The 12,872-nt window shown below is 47.9% G+C and overlaps 1 protein-coding gene across 1 annotated transcript in view; it reads right to left on the reverse strand.

Annotated features, from left to right (window-relative positions):
• PDAP1 (PDGFA associated protein 1) overlaps positions 1–12,841 on the reverse strand; it is a 33,899-nt gene extending 21,058 nt beyond the window's left edge. The window contains exons 1-2 of the mRNA XM_073647884.1: positions 12,693–12,841; positions 771–862 (exon numbers count right to left, since the gene is read on the reverse strand). Of these exons, the coding sequence (XP_073503985.1) occupies positions 771–862; positions 12,693–12,705 (105 nt within the window). The 5' untranslated portion in view covers positions 12,706–12,841. The remainder of the gene's footprint in view (positions 1–770; positions 863–12,692) is intronic.
• Positions 12,842–12,872: the final 31 nt, after the last annotated feature.

The following is a 12,872-nucleotide window of genomic DNA, read 5'->3' on the forward strand; positions in this document are numbered from 1 at the left end:
GTGGGGCCCATTACTCTGCACGGAGGACTATGTGGGGCCCATTACTCTGCACGGAGGACTATGTGGGGCCCATTACTCTGCACGGAGGACTATGTGGGGCCCATTACTCTGCACGGAGGACTATGTGGGGCCCATTACTCTGCACGGAGGACTATGTGGGGCCCATTACTCTGCACGGAGGACTATGTGGGGCCCATTACTCTGCACGGAGGACTATGTGGGGCCCATTACTCTGCACGGAGGACTATGTGGGGCCCATTACTCTGCACGGAGGACTATTGTGAGGCCCATTATTCTGTATGGAGGACTATGTGGGGCTCATTATACTGTATACTGGTTGGCCCGTGACTTTGCCCAAGTTTTTATTTTGGCCCTCTGTGTGTTTGAGTTTGACATCCCTGCTCTATAGTGAGCCATGAGTATTACAGCCCCTGCAGCATGGCTGGAGCAGCTGCAGAGAGAATAGAGCTTCAGTTTCTCCCAGTAGCCGCTCCTTCAGTAAGGAAGCCTGACATGAATTAAGCATAGTCAATTTATCTAAAGGAGGGTGTGCGGCATGTTGACAGGGGAGGTACATTGCATCAAGGTCCCCTCATTTGCATATGAAATAAAACCATTTTTCTATTGTGTGCAAAAATTCAATAAAGAAAAAAAAAAGACAGAAGACGGGTGGTAATAAAACAGATATCTCCAGATTGGTGCTAGTAAGTAGGAAAGCATGGCTTTTATTACATATGAGGAACCAATCACCTCCCATGGTGCACACGTACCAGCGCCTTCTCATGTTCGGCCTTAATCTGGGCATCGATCTCCTCCGGACTCGTGTACTGTCTCACCCGACCTTTGTGACCTCCTTTTCTTCCTGTATAAGACAAGGCAGAATACGTCATAGCTGTACTGGGCAGGAAAGCTGTGGGTGTATACAGGTATGCCGATATCACCTTCCCATAAATCGCCGGCACAGTACCCCCTGCTCACATATTACTTTATGGGCTCCCCTTGGTCACACACATCTAACCTCTACCTTTTTGCTTTCCTGGATACTGTTGTATAACACGCTGTCATTTGCTCCATTGTTCCACAGATTTTGTTAGTGGCAGACTAGCCAGATACAGGCCAAAATGGCCTCTATGGGCGTGACGGGCTGTATTCCTAGACCAGGCGCGTCAGAAGCTTTCTTACTGTACATAAGTGTAATCAATTAAGATTAATGAAGAATAAAAACCCCAGAGACCTACCCTTCAGCATTTAGTGACAGAGGCACTATATAAGGGGGCAGCGTTAAAGGGGGCTTGTAGCAGGTCACAAGTGGCCAGTTTCTATCCCTATTTTATTCCTCCGGTTTCCCTGAATATTCAGCTTGGTTTTTGTTTTAAATCCGCCATAAGGTTCCAGAGATGTGGGACTTTTTATTTGCTGCTAATTTGTATGGTCCTTACAAGGTGGAGTGGCTGACAAGGTACTAATAGTCTAGACACGCCCCTGAGAGTCTGAGCCACGCCCCCTTGTACAAACCATGAGAATTAGCACTTAAAAAGAAGGCCCATATATCTGGCAAAGTATGGCAGATGTAAAGAAGAAGCAGGAATAAAATATGACTAAAACCTGGCCTCTTCTGGCCCGGTGACAGCTGCCGATGACCAGTGTGGACAGTGGGTGCAGAGCGATTCGGGCTGTCAGCAGCTCCGCTTCTATTAGCATCGCAGCTCAGGTAATGGGCATACGTTACATTGGTATGGGATCTCTGGTGGCCTGTGCCTCTGGTAAAGTGTGAGCCCCCATAGCATTGCCCTCACTGTGACCCCAGGCTATGGCTGGTATTACAGCTATGTCAGTCACCGGTCCAGCTGCAGCACCAGACCGATCATAGACAATAGCGCACTGCAGCCGGCAGGTAAGCCCCGCTGTGCACTCCTCTGGGCTATCCTGCACAATGGAGGGGGCAGGTAGACAATGGGCTACTGCCTGCCCCATATGGCCACCGGGGTAAAGCAGTGTTCACATTGGGCAGTCATTGCTCCGCCAGTCTGGGATATAGAATGGCAGCGGCTTGTGGTGCTGTGGGTGCACTCAGCCTTCACACAGTCGTTTCCATAGAAGGTTAGACACCCTAATCCAGACATTGGATATGTCCTGCGTATAATTGCATAAGGCGCCAGAGCTTGTGCTTCTTTGTTTCCTCCTTGCAGACAGCCAGATACGGCTACACACTGGGGGCTCATCAGTGACTGCTGCACGCAGCCCGGGGGACTACACAGCTGCCGGCCCGGGGGAGCAAAGTGATGAAACAATAGTGAGCACTGAAAATAGGATGCAGGTTCTTATTACACAGGTTTTATTATCAGGTGCCATTATACTTATAGATGGAGGCATTTCCCACGACTATTGGAGCTGATAGCTGCCCAAGGTACATTAAATTGGTGGATTTTGACGTTTGCAAAGGAAAAAAAAAACAAAATACGGCTACATTCACACGTTGCGTTTTTGCTGTGTTTATTTATGTAAATTAAAAGCTGCGTTTTACAGTTCCAGCAAAGTCTATGACATTTCAGAAATCTCATGCACACACATTGGGTTTTTTTTCCTCACTGATTTGGAAAACTGTTGTTTTTTTGCAAAATGCAGCATGTCACTACTTTCAGCATTTTTTCGCCCATAGAAAGCAATGAGTGCAAAAACGCAGCAAAAATGCACGTATCAGGTTTTGTTGCGTTTGGTGCAAAAACCTAAGGAAGTTGCATTAAAGTTTAGTGCCCACCAAAAAAAAACTTATCAGCATGCACAAGACACAATAAAAACACAGCAAAAACGCAACGTGTGAATATAGCCTTACAGGATGAATCTTTACTGTTTGCATTTTGTGTGTCCCCAAACAAGGGCGGCCAATAGGATCTACAAGACGCTTCCTTTCCTTATAGAGCGGCCAATAGGATCCACAAGACGCTTCCTTTCCTTATAGGGCGGCCAATAGGATCCACAAGACGCTTCCTTTCCTTATAGGGCGGCCAATAGGATCCACAAGACGCTTCCTTTCCTTATAGGGCGGCCAATAGGATCTACAAGACGCTTCCTTTCCTTATAGGGCGGCCAATAGGATCTGCAAGACGCTTCCTTTCCTTATAGGGCGGCCAATAGGATCTGCAAGACGCTTCCTTTCCTTATAGGGCGGCCAATAGGATCTGCAAGACGCTTCCTTTCCTTATAGGGCGGCCAATAGGATCTGCAAGACGCTTCCTTTCCTTATAGGGCGGCCAATAGGATCTGCAAGACGCTTCCTTTCCTTATAGGGCGGCCAATAGGATCTGCAAGACGCTTCCTTTCCTTATAGGGCAGCCAATAGGATCTGCAAGACGCTTCCTTTCCTTATAGGGCGGCCAATAGGATCTGCAAGACGCTTCCTTTCCTTATAGGGCGGCCAATAGGATCTGCAAGACGCTTCCTTTCCTTATAGGGCGGCCAATAGGATCTGCAAGACGTTTCCTTTCCTTATAGGGCGGCCAATAGGATATACAAGACGTTTCCTTTCCTTATAGGGCGGCCAATAGGATCCACAAGACGCTTCCTTTCCTTATAGGGCGGCCAATAGGATCCACAAGACGCTTCCTTTCCTTATGGGGGCGGCCAGTAGGATCTACAAGACGGTTCCTTTCCTTATGGGGCGGCCAGTAGGATCTCCAAGACAGTTCCTTTCCTTATGGGGGTGGCCAGTAGGATCTACAAGATGGTTCCTTTCCTTATGGGGGTGGCCAGTAGGATCTACAAGACGGTTCCTTTCCTTATGGGGGTGGCCAGTAGGATCTACAAGACGGTTCCTTTCCTTATGGGGGTGGCCAGTAGGATCTACAAGACGGTTCCTTTCCTTATGGGGGTGGCCAGTAGGATCTACAAGACGGTTCCTTTCCTTATGGGGGTGGCCAGTAGGATCTACAAGACAGTTCCTTTCCTTCTGGGGGTGGCCAGTAGGATCTACAAGACGCTTCCTTTCCTTATGGGGGTGGCCAGTAGGATCTACAAGACGCTTCCTTTCCTTATGGGGGTGGCCAGTAGGCTCTACAAGATGCTTCCTTTCCTTATAGGGCGGCCAATAGGATCTACAAGATGCTTCCTTTCCTTATAGGGCGGCCAATAGGGTCTACAAGACGCTTCCTTTCCTTATAGGGCGGCCAATAGGATCTACAAGACGCTTCCTTTCCTTATGGGCGCCGCCAGTAGGATCTACAAGACTCTTCCTTTCCTCATAGGGCGGCCAGTAAGATCTACAAGACTTTCCTTATATACCAGACCTATAAATAGGGAATCGGGACTGAGGACAGGAAGCTGCCCATCATCCAGTGCCTCTATAGGGACACTCAGTACTGTGTAAAACATTTAGCCAGGTGTGGTAAAATGCTGTAAAATGAGAATGCTTTCATAAATAGAAGGCGATCAGGCACCAGACGGAAGCCGGGATTGCGTCCTCCTCCATGTGACCGGTATGTGCCGGCATGTGTAACTGTATAGAAGACTGCACTTTCCTATTCAGAGGCCCACAGCAAAGTAACCTATAGCATGTGCTATACGTTTCGTTATAGTGGGTCCATATGGTGGACGGAGGCCTTGACATCTATATTGACTGTGCAGACAACTGTGCGCATACTCCTGAGCGTGTGCACCAGACAGTGCGCACATATGTAGTGTGGACAGAGCCTTAGCACGAGGTGTCCTTTGTCTGCTGCAATAAGTTTGCTTAGCCGACCACTGCGTCTATAGTCCTCTTCATTGTGCATTGACCTCGTTGCTGAGAAATACAGAGAGATACTTATCCACCATACATCACCATCAGGGAGACGTCTGATTGGCCCCAAATGTATTCTGCAGAAGGACAATGACCCCAAACATTCAGCAACAAGGGTTAAATAAGGCTAATTTTGTTATTTTTTTGTTAAAAATTACACTTGGGCAACTCTTACAAAACAACTGGGCATTAAAAACAAAACAAAAAACCCTTCCCTCCAGCATTAACAGGACAGAGCGAGGCTGAATGCAGATACATGGTCTGGGAAGATATTCCCACGCTAAGATCACGTCCTAGATAGACATTGATACAGGTCTAAAAAAATAAAAAGTGCTAGACATTAGTGTAAAAACCCAGGTAAAATCACAGCAAAATAAATGGCACACCACAGCGCCACGATGTGTGACTACCCCCTCCCTGCGGTTATTAGCCCCTAGTATATATGACCCCCTATTATGTCCATATACCCTAATAGTGCATATGGAGGATTGTCCTGATGAGAACAGCTTTCAGTGGGGGCTTGTTCACACTTGTAGATGTTGGAATCAGTTTACACCTCCTTCAGATACTGTCTGGTTGGGGGGGGGGACAAAGGACACAGAAAAAAAACAGACTCCATTGAAAACAATGACGACAACCCTGGACCATTGCATTTAGCAATTCTCTAGCAGGCACCAGTGCTGATGGACACATACTGATTCTCGCTTACATCGCTTAGTTCCCCCCCTAAGTAAGTCAGTCCGCGTGCATTAGCGGTCTGTGCTCGGGCTGATTTACATGGACCTTTGCATGAGCCTTGCCCATTGTGAGAGGGTGTATACAGGGATGCCGCCTGCACTCCTGCCATCAGATAGGATGTTGCACACTTTCTGCACCTATTATGTAAATTAGGCCACTTGCTTTTTTTCATTGCATTTTTTAAGGCATTTTTTTACCTGCGTTTTTATCACGTTTGTGATGCTGTATTTTTCGTCTTTTGAAATGCAAAGGAAAAAAAATGGAGTAAACTACCCTCACCAGAAAAATTATGTGAAAATACATAAAACCAAAATACTTTATTATTGCACGTTAAAATATTTTGAAAAGACATAAGGTCAAAGAGATGGAAATACAAGTGAGAATAGGGCAGGATGATCCCCACACAATATGGACGGGTCACAAACACTATGTACAGGTAGCCATCCGAAACAAACGTAAAGGCTGTGCAGAAGAAACTAAAGAGAGCTATGGCAGGAATATACATAGAGTACAATGACGTGATCTCCAAGGGGAACATTCACAGGCTCAGCTTGTGAGTATTATATAGTTGGCCATAATTCAGTGCTATAAAACAAGTGCATGATGCCAGCTTAGAGTAGATCATTACATAATTGTAGCCTATAAGTGCACAGATTACTCCCAAAGGATCACAGGGCTATAATGCGCCTATAAGCAGCCTCAAGATGCAGAAATCATTGCTTACCCATTTAGAAGCAAAGAGGGTGATCGCCTGCCCGAACCCCGACATGTGCTTCACCTGCTGCTCTTATGAGGGGTGCTGCACATGGGGTGAAAGGGCTCCTATTATCACGCCCAGTAAATGAGCGCCCAATCTGTTTGGCGGATGAGGAGATCACCCCCCCCCCCCTCAGTAAATGAACGCCAGTTCTGGTATTCCCGTCATGTGACCGCACCAAGGGAAAGGTATTCCCCCTGACGCCATAGGCGCAGAGACATGACAGGCCGTCAGGGAATATAAAGTCAATTAGACCACATAGAGGAGGCGATCATGACATAAAAGAAATATATGTATGAAGAATATATAGGAACTGAAGGGGAACAGAGAAGGATGAACGGAGTGTTAGGCTATGTGCACACGGTGCGTTTTTTACCGCGCAGAATTGGCCCCAAAAACGCATGCTAATCCTTATCCCAGCATTGCCGATGAGAATTTTAAAGATCTGAGCACATGAGCAGGAATTTTCCTGACAGGATTTCATGTGCGTTTAAATCTGCAGCATGTCCATTCTTTGTGCGTTTTTCCTATGTAATGCATTGACAAAAACACATGGTAAAAACACACAAAAAACGCATCAAAAACGCACGGAATTTGCTGCCAAGAGGTGCAGAAACACTGCAGAAATTTCTGCACAAAATACTGATGGTGCACACATACTCTTAAAGAGGCTTTGTTTTTGATACTTCCTGGTATTTGGCTTTGACTACACTTTATTGGTGGTTAGGGGCAGATTACAGGGGTTCTTGATGTGCTTCCGCTGCAGTAATACACTAACAAATGTGTGTTTTTTACCTGCAGATTTTCCACATCTAATGTAAGTCTAATGGAAAAATCTGCACAGAGAACTCCGCGCACTCACTAGAGAAATTGCCATGTTGCAGATTTGAAACACGCACCGCAGGTCAGGTTACACGGAGTAACAAAAAAGCCCAGTGGGCAGGAGATCTCTATAGATCCCATCTACTGTGCTGGAACTGTGACACTCAGCAAAAATACACAGCCTCAAAAATGCACCAAAACCTCATTGTGGAAGCACAGCCGTATGGGAACCTGACAGCTGGATCAACACCTAAAAACTGATGATAGGGCTGCATCTGTCTTTTTAGGCCTCATTCACACGTCTATTTTTACACATATACGTGAAAAAATAGTACTGGTGTCATCAGTGTACGGTCCGTGTGTCCGTTTCAGTGTAAATTACAAAAGCTTCTTGTACCCTTTGCAATGTTAGATGAGAGCAGTGTGCGGCAGTGGACCATGCTGCGCTCCTGCTCTCTGAGAGCACCACTGCCAGCATCACCCATCACCCACCTACCTCCCCGCCAAACAAAAGGATTAAAGGGAGATTCCATTCTAACCATTTGGTACTTATGTGCCCCGACACCATCTGTCAAGGGAGAGTCAGGAGGCTCCATACTCCCTATACACGATCAGTGGGTTCACACAACTTTTATCTAAGGTCGTTGGGGCCTTAATACAGTTGATGGGTCCAACTTAAGGGATTTTGTAACACTGGGTTCTCATCTCTGTTGAGAATTCTAGTTTTTCTATTCCATTATAAATGAAGGACACCAGAAGTGCCTGAAATCCCCCAAAGAGAACAGTGCAGGCCGACAGCGCACGCCGCCACAGTCAGTGGGGTCCGTCACTTGCCAAATGCTTCCCCTTCTCATATAATATTTCTTAATGCCGTTATGGACCTAAGTAGAGACGCACCAGCAGTCTGTGCGATCCTCCAGCACAATAGGATCAGTGTGGGGTAATAATCATCACTACAGGACCTCTGGACATTACTGGTGATAAGTGGTGGAACCTGTGGAGCGTCCACAGATACACCGCAGGTACAGGAAGAATTAGGGGAAATAAAGGCTCAGTTACAGGGCACTTCCATAATCGCTCATCTCACAGGCTCATCAAGTCATCCGTTCTCAGCCCTGCACTGGCCCAGAATACAAGTGGTGATCACACACTAAAGAGGAGTCTGTCCAAAACACAAGCGGATACAAATGGAGCCCAGGAGTTTGCTTCCCATTCACATGCTTTATTTCCATTTCCTTTCTCCACTGGATTTGTTACAAACAGATGTTAACAAAGCTTACGAGCAGTGTGCGGGAGTCACGTCCTCTCATCACAGATCACCGCTAATGAGGGGGAGACAGTCAGTTACTAAGTGGACAGACGTGAGACCACATGGCGACTCTACAGACCACACAACACGCACCGCGCCGGAGGCCGACCCTGATCACACACACAACACTGGAGCCGACACCGTCAGGCTCTCTCCTACATGCTGACTATCCCCATCTATAGCTGACTGCTCTCTCCTACATGCTGACTATCCCCATCTATAGCTGACTGCTCTCTCCTACATGCTGACTATCCCCATCTATAGCTGACTGCTCTCTCCTACATGCTGACTATCCCCATCTATAGCTGACTGCTCTCTCCTACATGCTGACTATCCCCATCTATAGCTGACTGCTCTCTCCTACATGCTGACTATCCCCATCTATAGCTGACTGCTCTCTCCTACATGCTGACTATCCCCATCTATAGCTGACTGCTCTCTCCTACATGCTGACTATCCCCATCTATAGCTGACTGCTCTCTCCTACATGCTGACTATCCCCATCTATAGCTGACTGCTCTCTCCTACATGCTGACTATCCCCATCTATAGCTGACTGCTCTCTCCTACATGCTGACTATCCCCATCTATAGCTGACTGCTCTCTCCTACATGCTGACTATCCCCATCTATAGCTGACTGCTCTCTCCTACATGCTGACTATCCCCATCTATAGCTGACTGCTCTCTCCTACATGCTGACTATCCCCATCTATAGCTGACTGCTCTCTCCTACATGCTGACTATCCCCATCTATAGCTGACTGCTCTCTCCTACATGCTGACTATCCCCATCTATAGCTGACTGCTCTCTCCTACATGCTGACTATCCCCATCTATAGCTGACTGCTCTCTCCTACATGCTGACTATCCCCATCTATAGCTGACTGCTCTCTCCTACATGCTGACTATCCCCATCTATAGCTGACTGCTCTCTCCTACATGCTGACTATCCCCATCTATAGCTGACTGCTCTCTCCTACATGCCGACTATCCCCATCTATAGCTGACTGCTCTCTCCTACATGCCGACTATCCCCATCTATAGCTGACTGCTCTCTCCTACATGCCGACTATCCCCATCTATAGCTGACTGCTCTCTCCTACATGCCGACTATCCCCATCTATAGCTGACTGCTCTCTCCTACATGCCGACTATCCCCATCTATAGCTGACTGCTCTCTCCTACATGCCGACTATCCCCATCTATAGCTGACTGCTCTCTCCTACATGCCGACTATCCCCATCTATAGCTGACTGCTCTCTCCTACATGCCGACTATCCCCATCTATAGCCGACTGTTCTCCTACATGCCGACTATCCCCATCTATTGCCGACTGCTCTCCTACATGCCGACTATCCCCATCTATAGCCGACTGCTCTCCTACATGCCGACTATCCCCATCTATAGCCGACTGCTCTCCTACATGCCGACTATCCCCATCTATAGCCGACTGCTCTCCTACATGCTGACTATCCCCATCTATAGCCGACTGCTCTCCTACATGCTGACTATCCCCATCTATAGCTGACTGCTCTCCTACATGCTGACTATCCCCATCTATAGCTGACTGCTCTCCTACATGCTGACTATCCCCATCTATAGCTGACTGCTCTCCTACATGCTGACTATCCCCATCTATAGCTGACTGCTCTCCTACATGCTGACTATCCCCATCTATAGCTGACTGCTCTCCTACATGCTGACTATCCCCATCTATAGCTGACTGCTCTCCTACATGCTGACTATCCCCATCTATAGCTGACTGCTCTCCTACATGCTGACTATCCCCATCTATAGCTGACTGCTCTCCTACATGCTGACTATCCCCATCTATAGCTGACTGCTCTCCTACATGCTGAATATCCCCATCTATAGCTGACTGCTCTCCTACATGCTGACTATCCCCATCTATAGCTGACTGCTCTCCTACATGCTGACTATCCCCATCTATAGCTGACTGCTCTCTCTACATGCTGACTATCCCCATCTATAGCTGACTGCTCTCCTACATGCTGACTATCCCCATCTATAGCTGACTGCTCTCCTACATGCTGACTATCCCCATCTATAGCTGACTGCTCTCCTACATGCTGACTATCCCCATCTATAGCTGACTGCTCTCCTACATGCTGACTATCCCCATCTATTGCTGACTGCTCTCCTACATGTTGACTATCCCCATCTATAGCTGACTGCTCTCCTACATGTTGACTATCCCCATCTATTGCTGACTTCTCTCCTACATGCTGACTATCCCCATCTATAGCTGACTGCTCTCCTACATGCTGACTATCCCCATCTATAGCTGACTGCTCTCCTACATGCTGACTATCCCCATCTATAGCTGACTGCTCTCCTACATGCTGACTATCCCCATCTATAGCTGACTATCCCCATCTATAGCTGACTGCTCTCCTACATGCTGACTATCCCCATCTATAGCTGACTGCTCTCTCTACACGCTGACTATCCCCATCTATAGCTGACTGCTCTCTCTACATGCTGACTATCCCCATCTATAGCTGACTGCTCTCCTACATGCTGACTATCCCCATCTATAGCTGACTGCTCTCCTACATGCTGACTATCCCCATCTATAGCCGACTGCTCTCCTACATGCTGACTATCCCCATCTATAGCCGACTGCTCTCCTACATGCTGACTATCCCCATCTATAGCTGACTGCTCTCCTACATGCTGACTATCCCCATCTATAGCTGACTGCTCTCCTACATGCTGACTATCCCCATCTATAGCTGACTACTCTCCTACATGCTGACTATCCCCATCTATAGCTGACTGCTCTCCTACATGTTGACTATCCCCATCTATTGCTGACTTCTCTCCTACATGCTGACTATCCCCATCTATAGCTGACTGCTCTCTCTACATGCTGACTATCCCCATCTATAGCTGACTGCTCTCTCTACATGCTGACTATCCCCATCTATAGCTGACTGCTCTCCTACATGCTGACTATCCCCATCTATAGCTGACTGCTCTCCTACATGCTGACTATCCCCATCTATAGCTGACTGCTCTCCTACATGCCGACTATCCCCATCTATAGCTGACTGCTCTCCTACAAGCTGACCATCCCCATCTATAGCTGACTGCTCTCCTACATGCTGACCATCCCCATCTATAGCTGACTGCTCTCCTACATGCTGACTATCCCCATCTATAGCTGACTGCTCTCCTACATGCTGACTATCCCCATCTATTGCTGACTGCTCTCCTACATGCTGACTATCCCCATCTATAGCTGACTGCTCTCCTACATGTTGACTATCCCCATCTATAGCTGACTGCTCTCCTACATGTTGACTATCCCCATCTATAGCTGACTGCTCTCCTACATGTTGACTATCCCCATCTATTGCTGACTTCTCTCCTACATGCTGACTATCCCCATCTATAGCTGACTGCTCTCCTACATGCTGACTATCCCCATCTATAGCTGACTGCTCTCCTACATGCTGACTATCCCCATCTATAGCTGACTGCTCTCTCCTACATGCTGACTATCCCCATCTATAGCCGACTGCTCTCCTACATGCTGACTATCCCCATCTATAGCTGACTGCTCTCTCCTACATGCTGACTATCCCCATCTATAGCTGACTGCTCTCTCCTACATGCTGACTATCCCCATCTATAGCCGACTGCTCTCCTACATGCTGACTATCCCCATCTATAGCCGACTGCTCTCCTACATGCTGACTATCCCCATCTATAGCCGACTGCTCTCCTACATGCTGACTATCCCCATCTATAGCTGACTGCTCTCTCCTACATGCTGACTATCCCCATCTATAGCCGACTGCTCTCCTACATGCTGACTATCCCCATCTATAGCTGACTGCTCTCTCCTACATGCTGACTATCCCCATCTATAGCTGACTGCTCTCTCCTACATGCTGACTATCCCCATCTATAGCTGACTGCTCTCCTACATGCTGACTATCCCCATCTATAGCTGACTGCTCTCTCCTACATGCTGACTATCCCCATCTATAGCTGACTGCTCTCCTACATGCTGACTATCCCCATCTATAGCCGACTGCTCTCCTACATGCTGACTATCCCCATCTATAGCTGACTGCTCTCCTACATGTTGACTGTTCCTCTGGTCCTGTGCGCTGATCTCTGCAGCCGTGAATGTGGCGCCTTCCTCCCCGTTGTCCTGATGTCAGCAGTGTGCTCGCCCCCATCTTTGCTCGCTGCCGGCCTCCTCCACACTCACACGTCTCATCCCCGCACCCACAGGGATGCCCGCCGGCTCAGCCTCACCTCCTTTAGGCATCTTATCTCCGTTCTTCTCGTTACCTCTCCCTTTCCCACAACTTGATGGGCACGCGTCTAAGGGCCCTGAGCCGGAAGCCTGTCCGTCCTGCGCCTGCTCTAGACGGATTACTGACACAGCCGTGTATTCCCCAAATGACGGCTCTCCTACATTACTTTATATATTTA

This window comes from Phyllobates terribilis, unplaced genomic scaffold, assembly GCF_046119375.1.
Source record: "Phyllobates terribilis strain yellow unplaced genomic scaffold, ASM4611937v1 Scaffold_9__5_contigs__length_417890890, whole genome shotgun sequence".
Lineage (NCBI taxonomy): Eukaryota > Metazoa > Chordata > Amphibia > Anura > Dendrobatidae > Phyllobates > Phyllobates terribilis.